At 39.3% G+C, this 14,179-nt stretch overlaps 2 protein-coding genes across 3 annotated transcripts in view; one reads left to right on the top strand and one right to left on the bottom strand.

Annotated features, from left to right (window-relative positions):
• Positions 1–839: 839 nt before the first annotated feature.
• On the top strand, positions 840–3,758 carry LOC148113052 (uncharacterized). The gene has a single exon (XM_087872098.1). It carries the CDS (start codon positions 1,590–1,592, stop codon positions 2,469–2,471), a length of 882 nt encoding a protein of 293 aa, XP_087728224.1. The 5' UTR covers positions 840–1,589; the 3' UTR covers positions 2,472–3,758.
• A 677-nt stretch (positions 3,759–4,435) lies between these two features.
• Positions 4,436–14,179, bottom strand: part of KPNA4 (karyopherin subunit alpha 4) — a 31,087-nt gene continuing 21,343 nt past the window's right edge. For both annotated transcript variants that reach the window (XM_034439094.3, XM_060683048.2), the window contains exons 13-17: positions 11,928–12,032; positions 9,571–9,642; positions 8,122–8,284; positions 7,813–7,907; positions 4,436–6,341 (exon numbers count right to left, since the gene is read on the bottom strand). In XM_034439094.3, the coding sequence (XP_034294985.1) occupies positions 6,243–6,341; positions 7,813–7,907; positions 8,122–8,284; positions 9,571–9,642; positions 11,928–12,032 (534 nt within the window). In that variant the 3' untranslated portion in view covers positions 4,436–6,242. The remainder of the gene's footprint in view (positions 6,342–7,812; positions 7,908–8,121; positions 8,285–9,570; positions 9,643–11,927; positions 12,033–14,179) is intronic.

The following is a 14,179-nucleotide window of genomic DNA, read 5'->3' as shown; positions in this document are numbered from 1 at the left end:
CTGGGAGTCGCCAGTCGGCATAATTTGACTGACGGTACCCTGAGTAGTCCCTCCCTGTGAGAACGAACTGGTCGGTGGGAGGCTATTATGTTGAGATGCTCAGATTGAGGAAGGCTGCCATAGGCTGTGTTTGCACATTAATTGATTTTGTGGCAAGGTAAACCTGATTAAATTGCAATAGTGAAATTAATTATACCACAAACCTCTAGGGCTATAATAAATTCAGAAAACACATATTAACACTAGTTCAGGACAATTAAGTTCAGAAGAATCCAGATTATATCAAAGGAAAATGTTTCAAATAACATCTCTTCCCATTATTTTATTTTAATGTTATAATGGACGTTTCATCATTTAAAATATGTTTTTACACATTTGCAACAGCTGACGGCAAAAATGAAAATAAAAATTGTGCTGTAAAATGGCTACACAAATGGCTTACATTCTAAACAAAAATTAGAAAGCTTTTACTCAATATGGAAATTTTTACCATTATGAAATATTGCATGATCAGGACACAAGCACTGAAAAGATCTTTTGGATAAGGAGACTTAAAGAAATAATGTAATAATGCATGTTCAAGTAAATATGGAATAAAGTGGTTCTTCAAGTAACTGCTCGCCAGCTGTTGATGGCTTTAGGAAATACCATCATTGGCCAGGATAGAATAAAAGTAATTAAACTGTGTCCGGTTCTGTTGGAAAGCACTTGATTGAAATTATATTTCAAACTTTGAGACTTGAGGCAGTTTGTTACTTGATCCCAAAATACACTTCTATCTGGAACAAACTAGTCAGAAATCAAGGCTCTAGGAACCAGTTAGACCACTAAGATTTTATATTATCTTTTTTATTTTTTTATCGAAAAATAAAATGCAAAATTTAACAATTCTTCTCCAATTTACAAAAGACTCCCAAGCTATTAAAATTGTTAATATGTGTAATAAATGTGTTATTTAGTACCTCTGCTTTTGACAATCTCAATGCAATGCTTGGTTTGCCCCCCCCCCCGAACCCCAAAGTAAAGGATACACCCCATCTATTTACAGTGGTCAATTCCTTTGCCTTTGTTTGTAATTTGTCACAACTCTCTGGGTTTAACGGTTTTTAAAATAGTAATTTGTTTGCCAGCAATGGTGCCCCGCCTCCTCGAGAAAAATTCTGAGTGTTTGTACTAGTCCCAAATACAGAACGGGGATTAGTCAATGAGCGATGGCATTCTGCACGGTTTTGCCGATATTGTTCTTGAAAAGTAACGAAAGGCTGGCAAACAACCGTTCTGAATTTAAATTTAGTGAGAATGTGGCCTATCCGCAGCTTCCGTTCGTCACGTTTTAAAGCCAACAGTTAATTTTTGCAGGTAACTGGTAACCATCAATCGGGGAGATCTTTCTCCATCGAGATTGCCGGTAGTAGCTCCGAACTTCTCACTCCGCAAAACCAAACCTCACTCGCCCGGCGGGAAAAGCGGGACTTTTCCCCACAATTTCCCTCCTCCCCTCCCCCTCCCGGGCTTTAACTGTCCCTGTCAGGTTCTGACCAAGTCGCCGGGTAAAGCAGAACCGGGCGAACCTGCGTCCTCGGCCGATCATGCCCGAGACGGGCAAGAGAACTGAGGACGCCGGCAACCTCCCGGGGTCCCGAAGACACCGCGTGATTCTGCTGAGGAGAAGGAGACACCAGCGGGAGGGAAACTTGGCAGCGGCGCTGACGCAAAGCATGGCGCTGGCCGTGGTGGGCACGGCGGGGGCTTATCCCAGCTGGGTGCTGGTGAGCGGCGGAGACGTACAGATCGTGCTGGGAGCGTCTTGGGTCATCAACAAGGCCGGTCCCGCTTCCGGGTCGCTGCTGCTGGGCCCGAAAGGGGGTCCCCTCATGTTGGCCATCGCTTTCTGCTGCTTCTTCAGCGTGTTGATTGGCACGTTGGCCCTGACGCTGGACTTCTTGGGATGGCGGCGGTGGCGCTCGTGGGCTCCGCTGTTCCACGGCTTCGCCACGCTGCTGATCGTCTCCGCGACGGCGCTCGGCTTCTGCCTCTTGGAGGTGATCACCAGACGGATCCGCACCAAGAAGGAGTTTCACGGGTACGATTTATCCATCAGCCCCGGGCAGAGCCTTTTCTTGGCCTTCCTGGCCTGCATCTTGGCAGCCGTCGCCACTTACATAAGCTTCAAAACCCCGGTTCTGATGGAACCGCCACGCTGCACCCGGGATTTGGAAAAGCTCGAGGATTTGAGATTCTTCCCGAGCCGCGTTGGAACGGGAGAATTTACCGACACCTCCGCCGTGTCGTTTTCTTTGAGGAATAAATTTGGACGCGGGAGCGCGATGGACGACGACTCGGCGTCGGAGAGAGAGGAGCTCTACGAGTGCGAAAACTGCAGAAAACTGCACGTGTCTGCTTCCCATGAATGCCCTCTAGAAAAACGAAGGCGACAGCAGGAAGCAAAAGAACAGCCTGACCGAGGGTAGCAGCGGCGGCTCTTGCAGAGGGAAAGTAGATATTTAGTTGAAGTAAAGGCGAGCGAAAACGAAGAGAAAGTTGCAGTTCTGAGACCTAAGTTTCTGATCCGCAATCTGGAGGCCAAAAGCGCACACACTTTTGGACAAACCTCAACAATCTGAATGTATTAGGAAAGCAAGACTCATGCACTATAGCTCTTTCCCGTATTTATTCTTAGGGATATTTTACTTTGGATTGGAGAAATAATTTCACTGGGCATTCATTAATGGAAAATGAAAGATAAACGTCCTCTGAAACTGAATGCAGGCATTTTATAATATATTAACCAGCAATTAATAATTACTTCAGCTGAGTAAACCCAAATGTGTACAATTTCACTTTAAGCGTTCAGATTTGCACAATTTTTCACCTTTAAGAATGTATTTCTACACTATAAGCAATTTTGTTCAAAATCAGACCAGCTACTTTTCTAAGGTTATTTCAAGTATTCTGTGTGAATTAATGTTAAAATTCGGATCGGAACAAGAACTTAGACTACAATTCTAAAATTAACACAGAACTATCATTTCCAGAAATCACAGTATCATAACTGAGCCATTTGTTAGGAAATATCCTGAGGCAAGCCAGCTGCTATCCAGCATGCCTAAACACCAGATAAGCTAACTCCAGCTTTAGATTTGTATCACATTTTATTCAGCAATTTACCTTTAATTGATATATTTTCTGGATGTTGTATGTTCTGAAGCTTATTTGATTCTTCAGTCCTGTTTTCTCCCATCCCCCATTTGTTGATATTTGTTCTTAGACTTCTTAGACCACCTTGTATCTTGTGAAAGATTTATTATAGTTCGTTGTTTTTAAGTACTATCTCTAAGGTGAAAAGGATGAACCAATTACATACATAGCTGCCTTTGACAGATGCTTGGCCTTCAAGAAGCTTAAGATCCAAAAGTTTTATTAGTGGATTCAAAATGCATCAATAAGCTAATTTTGAATCTTGGATTTAAATATGCACTGTGCAAACACAAATAGGCAAGATCACTTTAAAAATATTTAAAATGGGCATCAGTAAGATATTTTTTCTTGTAAAAAAACATTTTCAATTAAATTTGTCATCTTCCTCTACACCACATTGGAAAGGAAAAACAAGTGTTTGTAACCTCAAATGTTTCCCCTTTTTCTTTTAAATATTATTGTAAACATTCTATTTGGGGATAAAATGAGTGGACCAAGTTCAGCCATGTATTAAGAATATTCAGTTTTAAGCAATAAATTATTTAGTTTCAATGTAAAAATGCAGTTATACTCTTGAGCTACAATTTTACCTATCCCGTTTTAACCCAACACCCCCCCCCCCAGTTCAATCATATTGGATTCTAAGAGACTGCCTGGAGAAATCCTATTTTCCTGGCAAGATTTTTCAGAAGTTGTTTGCCACTGCTTCCTTTCTAGGGATGAGAAAAATGACTAGTCCAAGGTCACACAGCAGGCTTTTTGAGAAGGTGAAACTAGAACTCAGGATCTCCAGATTTCTAGCCTGATGCTTTAACCCCTATACCAAACTGGCTTTCTTTTTGACACTTTAGTATATTAATTCTCTGGTTGGATGTAAACTATACATCTCCCTTCCCCACTGGCGTATATGATTTATCTCTAGCCAGAAAAAAAGGAGCAACTAAGTTGCCATGCACAAACTTGAAGTTGGGTTTGAGATTTGGCAAGAACAATCCCAAAATGTTTCTAAAACTTATTTTGTGCATATTGATTATAGTAATTAATGATTTGGATAAAGTTTTGATATGACTGAATGAGTTCATTCTAGTTGATGAATGCAGAAATATAATACTGAAATATTTTACCCTTGCTTAAAATGGTACAAATAGAACATGGAAAGTGAAGTTCAGGATTAGAAGAGAAAATAAGAAATTACTACACCATATCTTTAGACAAAAATACATATACCAACATAATCTTGTTTTAAGTTTTAATGTTTATTTTCCCCAAGACAGCCTAGCCTGCATTCTACTTGGATAAATTTCACAAGCTAGTTTTCTGCTGCATCTAGTTTTAAACTTTTAACCATGTTTCTGATGACAAGGAATGCTGCAAAAATACTCTAGTCCAACAAAGAGTTATGATCACAAAATAATTTGTATCCATTCTACTGCATTTCAGAATTACCAGCTGATTTAAAAAAAACACAAAGTAGAGATATAGATGCTAATGGTGGCTAATCTGGTACGTTTTCTTACAGCAAACTGTTGATCATGCAACACTTGTGCTCAAAGGGGAAGGCACAGCATTTCCTACAATGAGCCACCTTATAAAGAGTTTTCTTTTTGTACATATTTGTAATGTTATCTTTAATTTAGTGTGCAGAACCTCAAATTGAGGTATTATTCCAATTACAAAAACCACTTGCATTTTCATGCAAGTTAAGAATACAAAGTTCTCTCTAAAGTGGCTCAAAATAGATTGTTCATGGCTGTCTACATCTAAAGATAAAAGTCTAGAACAATTGGACAGATTAGGTGGTATCAACAGTGTTCAAACCATGACTTGATTTGTACATCTATTCACATCTCCAATCTTTTCAGCAGTACATATGCACCAAATTTTATTTTGAGGTTTCCATATCATTTTCATAGAAAACAAAGTTGAAAACAATTAACATTGAAACACAGCACGGTATTCTACCACAACAGAAACAGCTGGTTACAGGACTCAACAAAATCTAAAAATGAGCTATGCTGTAGATTACCGCATGCAAAAATAGCTTTATGTCATCTCTGAAAATGAAAAGGTGATAAACATTGTTTTCTAGTATTATGATAATTTTGTGTACTGCAACACAATAGTTAGAAGAGGGAAATGTATGGATTCCATGCAAAAATCTACACAAAATATTTTTGATGATATGGAAAACTTTTTTTTTTGTAATAATGAACAATCATCTGGTGCAAATGCACAGGGAAGCCTTCCTCAATGTTTTCTGACTTTACAAGCAACTAGTAATAAGCCATACAGGAAATAAAATAACTAAAATTAAAAGGGATAAAATAAAATAAAACCACAGGCTGCAGGAGTAAAACCATAGTCTGCTGCTAAACCGGTCTCTTTTTTTGTATGTGTGTCCAGTGTTATAACACTTATGCACTCCTTTTGATGATTGACTAGGGTTATTATCAGCCCCCTGAAGGCAAATCAAGCTTGCATGCATTCACATACAGCATCACAACCATACTCTCGTACACACCCCACTCCAAGACTAGGAGTCTGCTTTATGAGCAAAAGAGCCCTAGATTTGAAAAACACACGTGGCCCCACAGCACTGAGTCCAGACATTCACTCAATGTTGTCCATTCACACGGTGCTTCATTAGCAAGGCCTGGGCTCATTCTCCTTGGACTTATATGGGAATCCTATTCTCCTTTATGCTTACATGGCTTGATGATAGAATAGTACTGCATTTTCCCCACAATTGCGCTAATTAAATCAATGTCTCTCCTCAGGCACTGAATTTCTTTGACCTGTAGCCCTTTTCCTTTGAACAACCTATATAAGCATTCAGTGTGAAGTTTTTCATTACATTTTGCCACTCACTCTCACTCGCACCCACTCGCCATCTTGACTTCATTCGGGCTTTTCTGTGATTCCAAATGAAATCTTCACATTTTCTTTCCCGATTTAATGCAGCAGCGGATCCCATGAGCCAAGCTTGATGGATCAAACCTTTTTTTATTCAGTGCTGCATTGTACCTAAATTCCAAAATACCACTCTAGAACTGGAACCCTTCTGCAGGTACATTGGCAGATGAATTGAAACCAAATGTTCCACCTTGTATTGTTTCAGGAACAAGGCTTGGATCTTCATCTATCTGTTAAAAAAACAATAACAGAAAGATCTGGAATTAGATACTGTATAGTTAGGAAGCACTATGCTGCATTTGCAGCAGGAACAAAGACTTGGTCCTGTGAGCTCTTCTTTTGGCTTGAGGGTGTACATTCATTGCTGGCAATATTACAGATAAGTTTTTGTTTAATGCCTGCCTTGGACAGCAAAAATTTGCAGTGATGAAAAAAATAACTTTGTGATCAATGTCTGCAATGACAACCACAGTGTCTCTATCTGTCATATATTTGCCTTTACAGTCAGTATATGTCAAGGGTGGATAATTAATTTTCCCAAGGGGGCACTTGAGAAACAGACTGTGCTAAAGAGCGGAACCTATGTAACCCAATTTGATGGCTTCAAACTCCATCATCCCAGACTGCTCCAGGCGAGAGACAAGTGCTGCCCAAGCGCAGAAAAGTGCTTTCTCTCTGCCAGCCAACTGAAGAAACACAAGGTGAGCCAGATTTGACTTGACTTCTTCTCCTGCCTCCTGTGGCGCACTCATTAACATTTGATTTCTAATTTCCAGTTGACTCATACTGGTGGGACTGGGACAGCCAAAGGGTTGGATGTGGCCTGGAGGTAGTAAAATGCCCAGATCTGGTATATGTTGTTCTGTGACTGACATATCCTGCCCCCCCCCCGCACCTGCAGCACAGAGAGATTGCCTGAACTAGTGATCTCTTTCCGAGTTGCTTTTATCCGCAGCTCATCTTATCCCTAAAGTATGTTAACTATAAATTAACAAACTCAGTATTGTGACCTTAATTAGTTGATCCTACCACTGGTCTTCCTGCCTGACACTGATAAGACTTTAATCAATTTCATCCTCGAGTCTGTTTGCTTCCCAAGTCACTCTGGCTTGCAGCATTCCTTTCAATGTGTATTCCCAACTATTTGGCTGCTGACTTTCCTGTAATCTCTTCCTCTCTAATGAATGTAAAACATCAATTCTCTTCCTCCTAATTATGCCAGTACTGGGGTGAACATCCCAAAGAATGGCTGAATGGGGAAAAGGGCTACTATAAGATTTGTCCTTTTATCTGACTTCCTCATGAGTCATTCCAGAAACCTTCCCTGCCATTTGGGACCATATCATTCTGACGCTATAAAGCAAAGAGAAACCAAAGTAAAATCCTAAGCATAGTGATGTGCTTTTTCGCTTAGCAATTGATTCGCTTAAAAACTGGCTTGCCAATTTCAACTGCAGTTGCTAAACGAGAACTATCTGTAGTTTAAAAGAGCATTCTGTGAATTTTTCAGGATTAGTTTTGATCAAGGGAACCTCTCTTCCTGCTTTCTCTGTAACAGCTGCATAACTTTTCATGCACTGAGATGGAGAAACAAAAAATAAAAATAAAATGGTTAAAAAATAAAGGTTCCAATTACAGTCCCTCAAAGGTAACAGAGAGCTTGGTACACATATTCAATATTCATAAACAGAATTTACTTACATCATCTGAAGAGAAGAATTGATCAATGATCTCATAAGCCAGTTTGTAGATGTCTTCATTTTCATGATTTTGTAGTTGTTCAATTTTCTCCAAACCTATAGGCAAAGCAAAGAAAAAGTTCATAATCAACTATAAATAAAATATTTTCAGGACATAACTATTTGTCACTATATTTCAAGAAATAAATACGCATACTTTTAGAATATCAACATATCTGAATCTGTGACAAAATATCAAATAATTTAAACTGATAGAAATGTAATGAATTCAAATCTTTTACTAAATCAAACATTGTAGTATAAATTATACCTCCACATTCTTCAATAAGGTTGGCTATGGTTTCTGCCTCATCATCAGCCATTTTTAATATATTACTTAGCCCATCCAGCACTACTTGCACGACCTGAGCATCTTTTACTATTAACAAGTTGCAAAATGGAGGAATTACGTTTTGTTGAATTAGATATGCCACCTAAAAACAAAAATAAATGATACCAGGACCATAAATTAAGACAATGTTAAAAACAATAAACTGCATGTATATTTAAAACAATAAATGAATAGATTTTCATCATTTCTTAAACCTGAAAGGTATTATCTGCAGACTAGGGATTACATAGATCTTAATGATAAATCTGCCTAGATTTTTTAAAAGTCAAGTATTGTTCTTTACCAGACCGATCACACATTTAATGAATTTAGTAATTTACAATTTCTAAGATACTGCATGTTCCTACTGATCTAAAGTTTAAGGATGGTAATTTAATTTAATGCAAAATAATCCAATTTTTTGATCTAAAGTTCTTTGCATAAATAGAAAGGTACTTTTCTGTACAAGTATATCCAGGCAATTTCCACTCTAGGTAAACCCTGCTTAATGACAATTGGCACCAGCAATTCTGTCAGTAGGTGACACAGTTGTAAAATGAGACACCACATGATCACAACGTAATTTTAATGCTGATCTCTACCTTGCTTGTCAGAAGCTAGGTATAAGGCACACAAAAAGTGATCTTGTGACTACTGGATGCTGCAATGGTCGTAAGTGTGAGGACTGGTCATATAGTTAATTTTTCAGTGTTATCTAACTGAACATTCACTAAACAAGACAGTAATTAAGCGAGATCTACCTGTAATTCTATTATGCCTCATCACAACCTATATTTTGACCTATGAATGAAGGCCATTGCAGTAAGAAGGGAACATACTAAAACATTCTGTGGATCAATAAATTATAAATAAATATTCTGTGCATTGAATACTGTTTATAATCCTTTGGTTTTAAATAATTGAAAATACATATATTTTAATTACTTTACAGAAAGCTGAGACATTATAAACTGACCTGTAATGAGATAATTTACCTTAATATTGTTTATTCTGACAGTATCCTTAAAGTACTATTATCTATTTCTATACCAGACTGTAACTGAGATATAAATTTAAGGAATGTGAGATTAGAAACTGTTCTGAGACATTTTTGTTTCAGTTAACCAGAAGAAAAGCTATTCTAAAAATTTTCTTGAGCATAAACTTTAAAGTCTCCAAAACAAACCTAATAAGAGTTATGTAATTCAGTTCTCAGCAGATTTGCACTGGAAAACAATAATGAAGGACTTGTATACTCCAATGTGAGACACCTGAAGAAAACACAAACTGGATCTTCTAAATACCTAATTGGACTGTGCCTCCCATTTGTATTTCCATTTTAATCCCATCATATTCCCTTACCTCAAATATATATGAGGTATTACTTACTTGATCTTTTCTTCCACTGATTGTCAGGTTACTTATAGCCCAAGCAGCTTCCTTTTGTGTACCAAAGTCACCCTAAAAACATGAAAAAGTTGATACATTATTTTCAGCCCAGCTTTCCTTAATAGGATAAATGGAAAATTTTTAGGGGGCAAACTTAAAAATGAGTTTAGCATTCATTAAATTTATTAAAGCCCATTATCCTGTCTTCCAAAGGTTGATTCTTCCCCAGCATGAGGACCAAAATTGGTATAGTTAGTACTTGAATTATGAACCGTTAATTGAGCATGCAATTTCGTTGTTAAGTTGTGGTGGTAATAAAGAGGGGCATCACATCACCATGGCAAATTTTATAACATTTTTGCTCTAGTAAAGCGAACATTATGGTAATTAAACAAATCCATTGTTCTCTATGGGGATTTTTACCCAGAAACAGAAAGTAAATGCCAGTTTCTGGAAAAACATTGTACATTGCAGTGTGTCAAAAATGTAGTCATGTGACTGGGGGGGGGGCGCCGACGCTGACACATGGACATTGAAACTTCAAATCCGGGTAGTAAGTTCCTTTTGCGGGATTTGTTGTAACTCTGAAATATTGCTAAGTGACTGGTACTAAGTCAAGGACTAGCTGTACCTTAAACTATTAACTGTAGGAGATGATCAGGCTGGTCTTAAGGGAGGGATCAAATATGTCATCAGCCTTGAGTCCCTTCATGCCCGCATGAGATTTAAGTCTAGCCCACCATGAATTCTGTTGACTCTTTATCTGCCACGAATTTGCTTTGATTATTAGTTCATATTCTTGTAGAGAGCATTAGCATACAATAAATCTATATTCATTTGAATTGACTGGACTCCTAAGTCCAGAGTTTCATTCTTTCTCCCCTTCTTTTCAACATCTACATGAAACTGCTGGGTAAGGTCATCTGCCAATTTGGGGTTCAGTATCATCAGTATCTTTCAACCCTGGGCAACCAAGTAAAGCTGTCAAGGTTTTGTCCCAGAGTCTGGAGGTTATATGAGTTTGGTGGGGAGAAATTGTCTCCGACTCATTCCTACCAGAGGGCTAAAAGTGCTGTGAAGATCTGGTTCTTCACCCAGACCTTTGGTAAAAAAAGAAACTGCTGCTTCACTGCACTTGCCATCTTCTAATTTTAATGGTTTACTGATTTTAGTGCAATTTGATTGATGTGAGCTGTCTAGAGTGGTTGAGAGTTGGGCTGCATAAAAATTTATAACTATTATTAACTATTATTGAACTACTCACAGCAGAAGGTAGCTACAATGATTTGGGAGGCACAGGGTAATCTGTTTATCTCCTCAAATCCTTTTAATCCCTTGATTCATAAAGCAATTGGGCCAAGTAGTTATGTATATTTCTGCTTGGAGTTGACATGCAAGGCAAAAAAAAAAAAAATGGCAGGAAAGAGAATAGAATACTAACCTAATTTCTATTAAAGGAGTGGAGTAATATTACTGCCTGCAGGTATTTATATGTAGTAGTTTTAATGCCACCGCTGCATTCATTTTTTACTGGAAGATATCCTGTTTATTACTTTTTATACATGGAGTTTGGTATTATAATTACTATATTATGAATGCCATTTTATGAGTTGGTAGACTCTCACAATCTCTGACAGTGTCCATATCATGCTATCAAAACTGAAAATATCCCAAAATATTGCCTGATACAATTTAGCCTTCAATTTGAGGAGCAAATATACTATCTGCTCTGTATGACAATTTACTTGTTCTAAAATATGAAATGGTATCTCGTCCAAATTTGGAAAACCAAGATTTCTGTGGCATTCACTGTACAATGTAGAAAGATGGCTAAAATAAATTTTGAGCTATTTAGATAGGCAGCTTATATTTATTCTGCTTACAGAATTTCTGAACATGAAAAGAAAGATCTTCACTTTTTCTCCTAAAGAAACACTGCATTTAGTCCAAACTGTCCTACAGCATTTTGTGGACATATGACTGCCTTTGAAAGCATCTGGTGATTAATACCTGATTTGCATTGTAAAATTTGGTACTTGTAATGTTTCATTGCTGTGCAAGGCATATAGCAATAGTAGACAACTGAGAAATCTACTGATAAGATTGTTCATTACATAATTTACTATGGATTTAAAATATCTTAGTATCTTTGTCTCTGACATAACTTCATTCTCAAAGTTGCGAATGAATGAAAATGAATAATTCAAGAATGAATCTTGAATTATAATTAATTAGCAGGTTGCTTGAGGATTGGTGCTTACCTTGCTAGAAAAAAAGCAAAGTTTACTGAGTTAAGTGAGCTATCAGACAGACATAAGTGCATCCACCTAAATAATTTAAGCAAATGTTTGACTAACCTTATCTAAAAGATGTATTATCATTGGTACAAGGTTAGCATCTATCACCGCCTGGACTTGCTGCTGATTTCCTGCAGTGATGTTAGATAGGAACCATACAGCTTCCTGCAACAAAAAAGTAAAGTTGAACAATACTTAAAAGAACTATTACAAATTCTGAAAGTAAGGCTTGACTCCTATAGCGCTGCATGGTTTTCAGTATGAACATGGTAAAAAAAATCTAGGTATTAGGTACCATTTAAGTTGCATGCTAACCTATTTCTGTTGAAATTGTTCAGCATACATCTGCTTCCAAGATGAGTTCTATTTAAATAAGATAAGAACTAAGTTATAGGATATACCTACACCTATAAACAACAACTATGCTGGATTATCCCAATGATTTTAAGATAAAGTATAAATATGAAATAATAAAATATAAAATTTGTATTAAGTGTTTTATTAAGTATTGGGGGATTATGAGTTATTGTTTACCCTTGGGCACTAGGGGTATAAATCATGGATTTTTGTTTTTAATCCTTGTATATCCTCCAGAGGCACCTGAAATGGCAGCCATATAATTCATAAAATAAATAAATTTACAAAAACATTTATGAAGTTGTAGAATTTTACAATCTTCAGTTGATACTGTTTAATAATGAAATTTTATTTATTTATTTATTTATTAATTAGACTTCTATACTGCACTTCTCCCGAAGGACTCAGGGCGGTGTACAGCCATATTAAAACACATAGATTTACAAAATTTAAAACCAATTAAAATCAGATATATAAAATTTGGCTCAAAAATTAAGACATACATACACCCCTTATAAAATCCGTATTAGGCCAATCCGGCTTGCTGGAACAATAGGGTCTTCAGGGTGCGGCGAAAGGTACACAGGTCGGGGCTAAGACGAAGCTCTAAGGGGAGCTCATTCCAGAGGGCTGGTGCCGCCACAGAGAAGGCTCTCCCCCTGGGTGTCGCCAGTTGACATTGTTTGGCCGACGGCATCCTGAGGAGCCCCTCTGTGGGAGTGTATTGGGCGGTGGGAGGCTGTTGGTGGCAGAAGGCAGTCTCGTATATACCCCGGTCCTAAGCCATGGAGCGCTTTAAAGGTGGTCACCAACACCTTGAATCGCACTCGGAAGACCACCCGGAGCCAGTGCAGCTGGCGCAGGAGGGGTGTTACATGGGAGTGCTGAGTCGCCCCCATAACCACCCGCGCGGCCGCATTCTGGACCAGCTGGAGCCTCCGAGTGCTCTTCAAGGAGAGCCCTATGTAGACAGCGTTGCAGTAGTCCAGATGGAATGTGACAAGGGCGTGAGTGACTGTGCGCAGAGCATCCCGGTCCAGAAAGGGACGCAACTGGTGTATCAGGCGAACCTGATAAAAAGCTTCCCTGGCCACGGCCGTCATATGCTCTTCCAAGGACAGACGTGCATCCAGGAGAACACCCAAGTTGCGAGCCCTCTCTGAGGGGGCCAAGATCTCACCCCGTCAACGATGGACCCAGTTGATATACCAGGATGCCGGAAACCACAGCCACTCGGTCTTGGAGGGGTTGAGTTTGAGCTTGTTCCTCCCCATCCAGATCCGCATGACCTCCAGGCACTGGGACATCACGTCAAGGGCATCATTGGGGTGGTTCGGAGTGGAGATGTACAGCTGAGTGTCGTCAGCGTACTGATGGAATCTCACTCCGAAACCACAGACGATCTCGCCCAGCGGCTTCACATAAATGTTGAACAGAAGGGGCGAGAGGACTGACCCTTGCGGCACCCCACAAACAAGGTGCCTCGAGGTCGACCTCTGCCCTCCTGCCAACACAAACTGCGTACGGTCGGAGAGAAAGGAGGAGAACCACCGCAACACGGTGCCCCCCACTCCCAATCCCTTCAATCGTCGCAGCATGATACCATGGTCGATGGTATCAAAAGCCGCTGAGAGATCTAATAGGACCAGGACAGAGGAACAACCCCTGTCCCGAGCCCTCCAGAGATCATCAACCAATGCGACCAATGCCGTTTCTGTGCTGTGCCCGGCCTGAAGCCCGACTGGAACGGATCTAGATAATCAGCTTCGTCCAGATACTGGGGAAGTTGTCGCGCTACCACTCTCTCAACAACTTTCGCCAAGAAGCGAAGGTTGGAGTGAAGGTTGGATACGGACAGAGGCTGTTTCCATCTGCCAGGAACCAGCAAGGCAAGAGTGACCGTCACAAGGCCTATAAACCGGCCGGGGGGGAGAGGGGGGTCATACGAGGTGGCC

This window comes from Pantherophis guttatus, chromosome 6 (assembly GCF_059756535.1).
Source record: "Pantherophis guttatus breed Tessera chromosome 6, ASM5975653v1, whole genome shotgun sequence".
Classification (NCBI taxonomy): Eukaryota; Metazoa; Chordata; class Lepidosauria; order Squamata; family Colubridae; genus Pantherophis; species Pantherophis guttatus.
The sequence above is the reverse complement of the archived record's forward strand: the minus strand, read 5'-3'. Positions and strand labels throughout refer to the sequence as shown.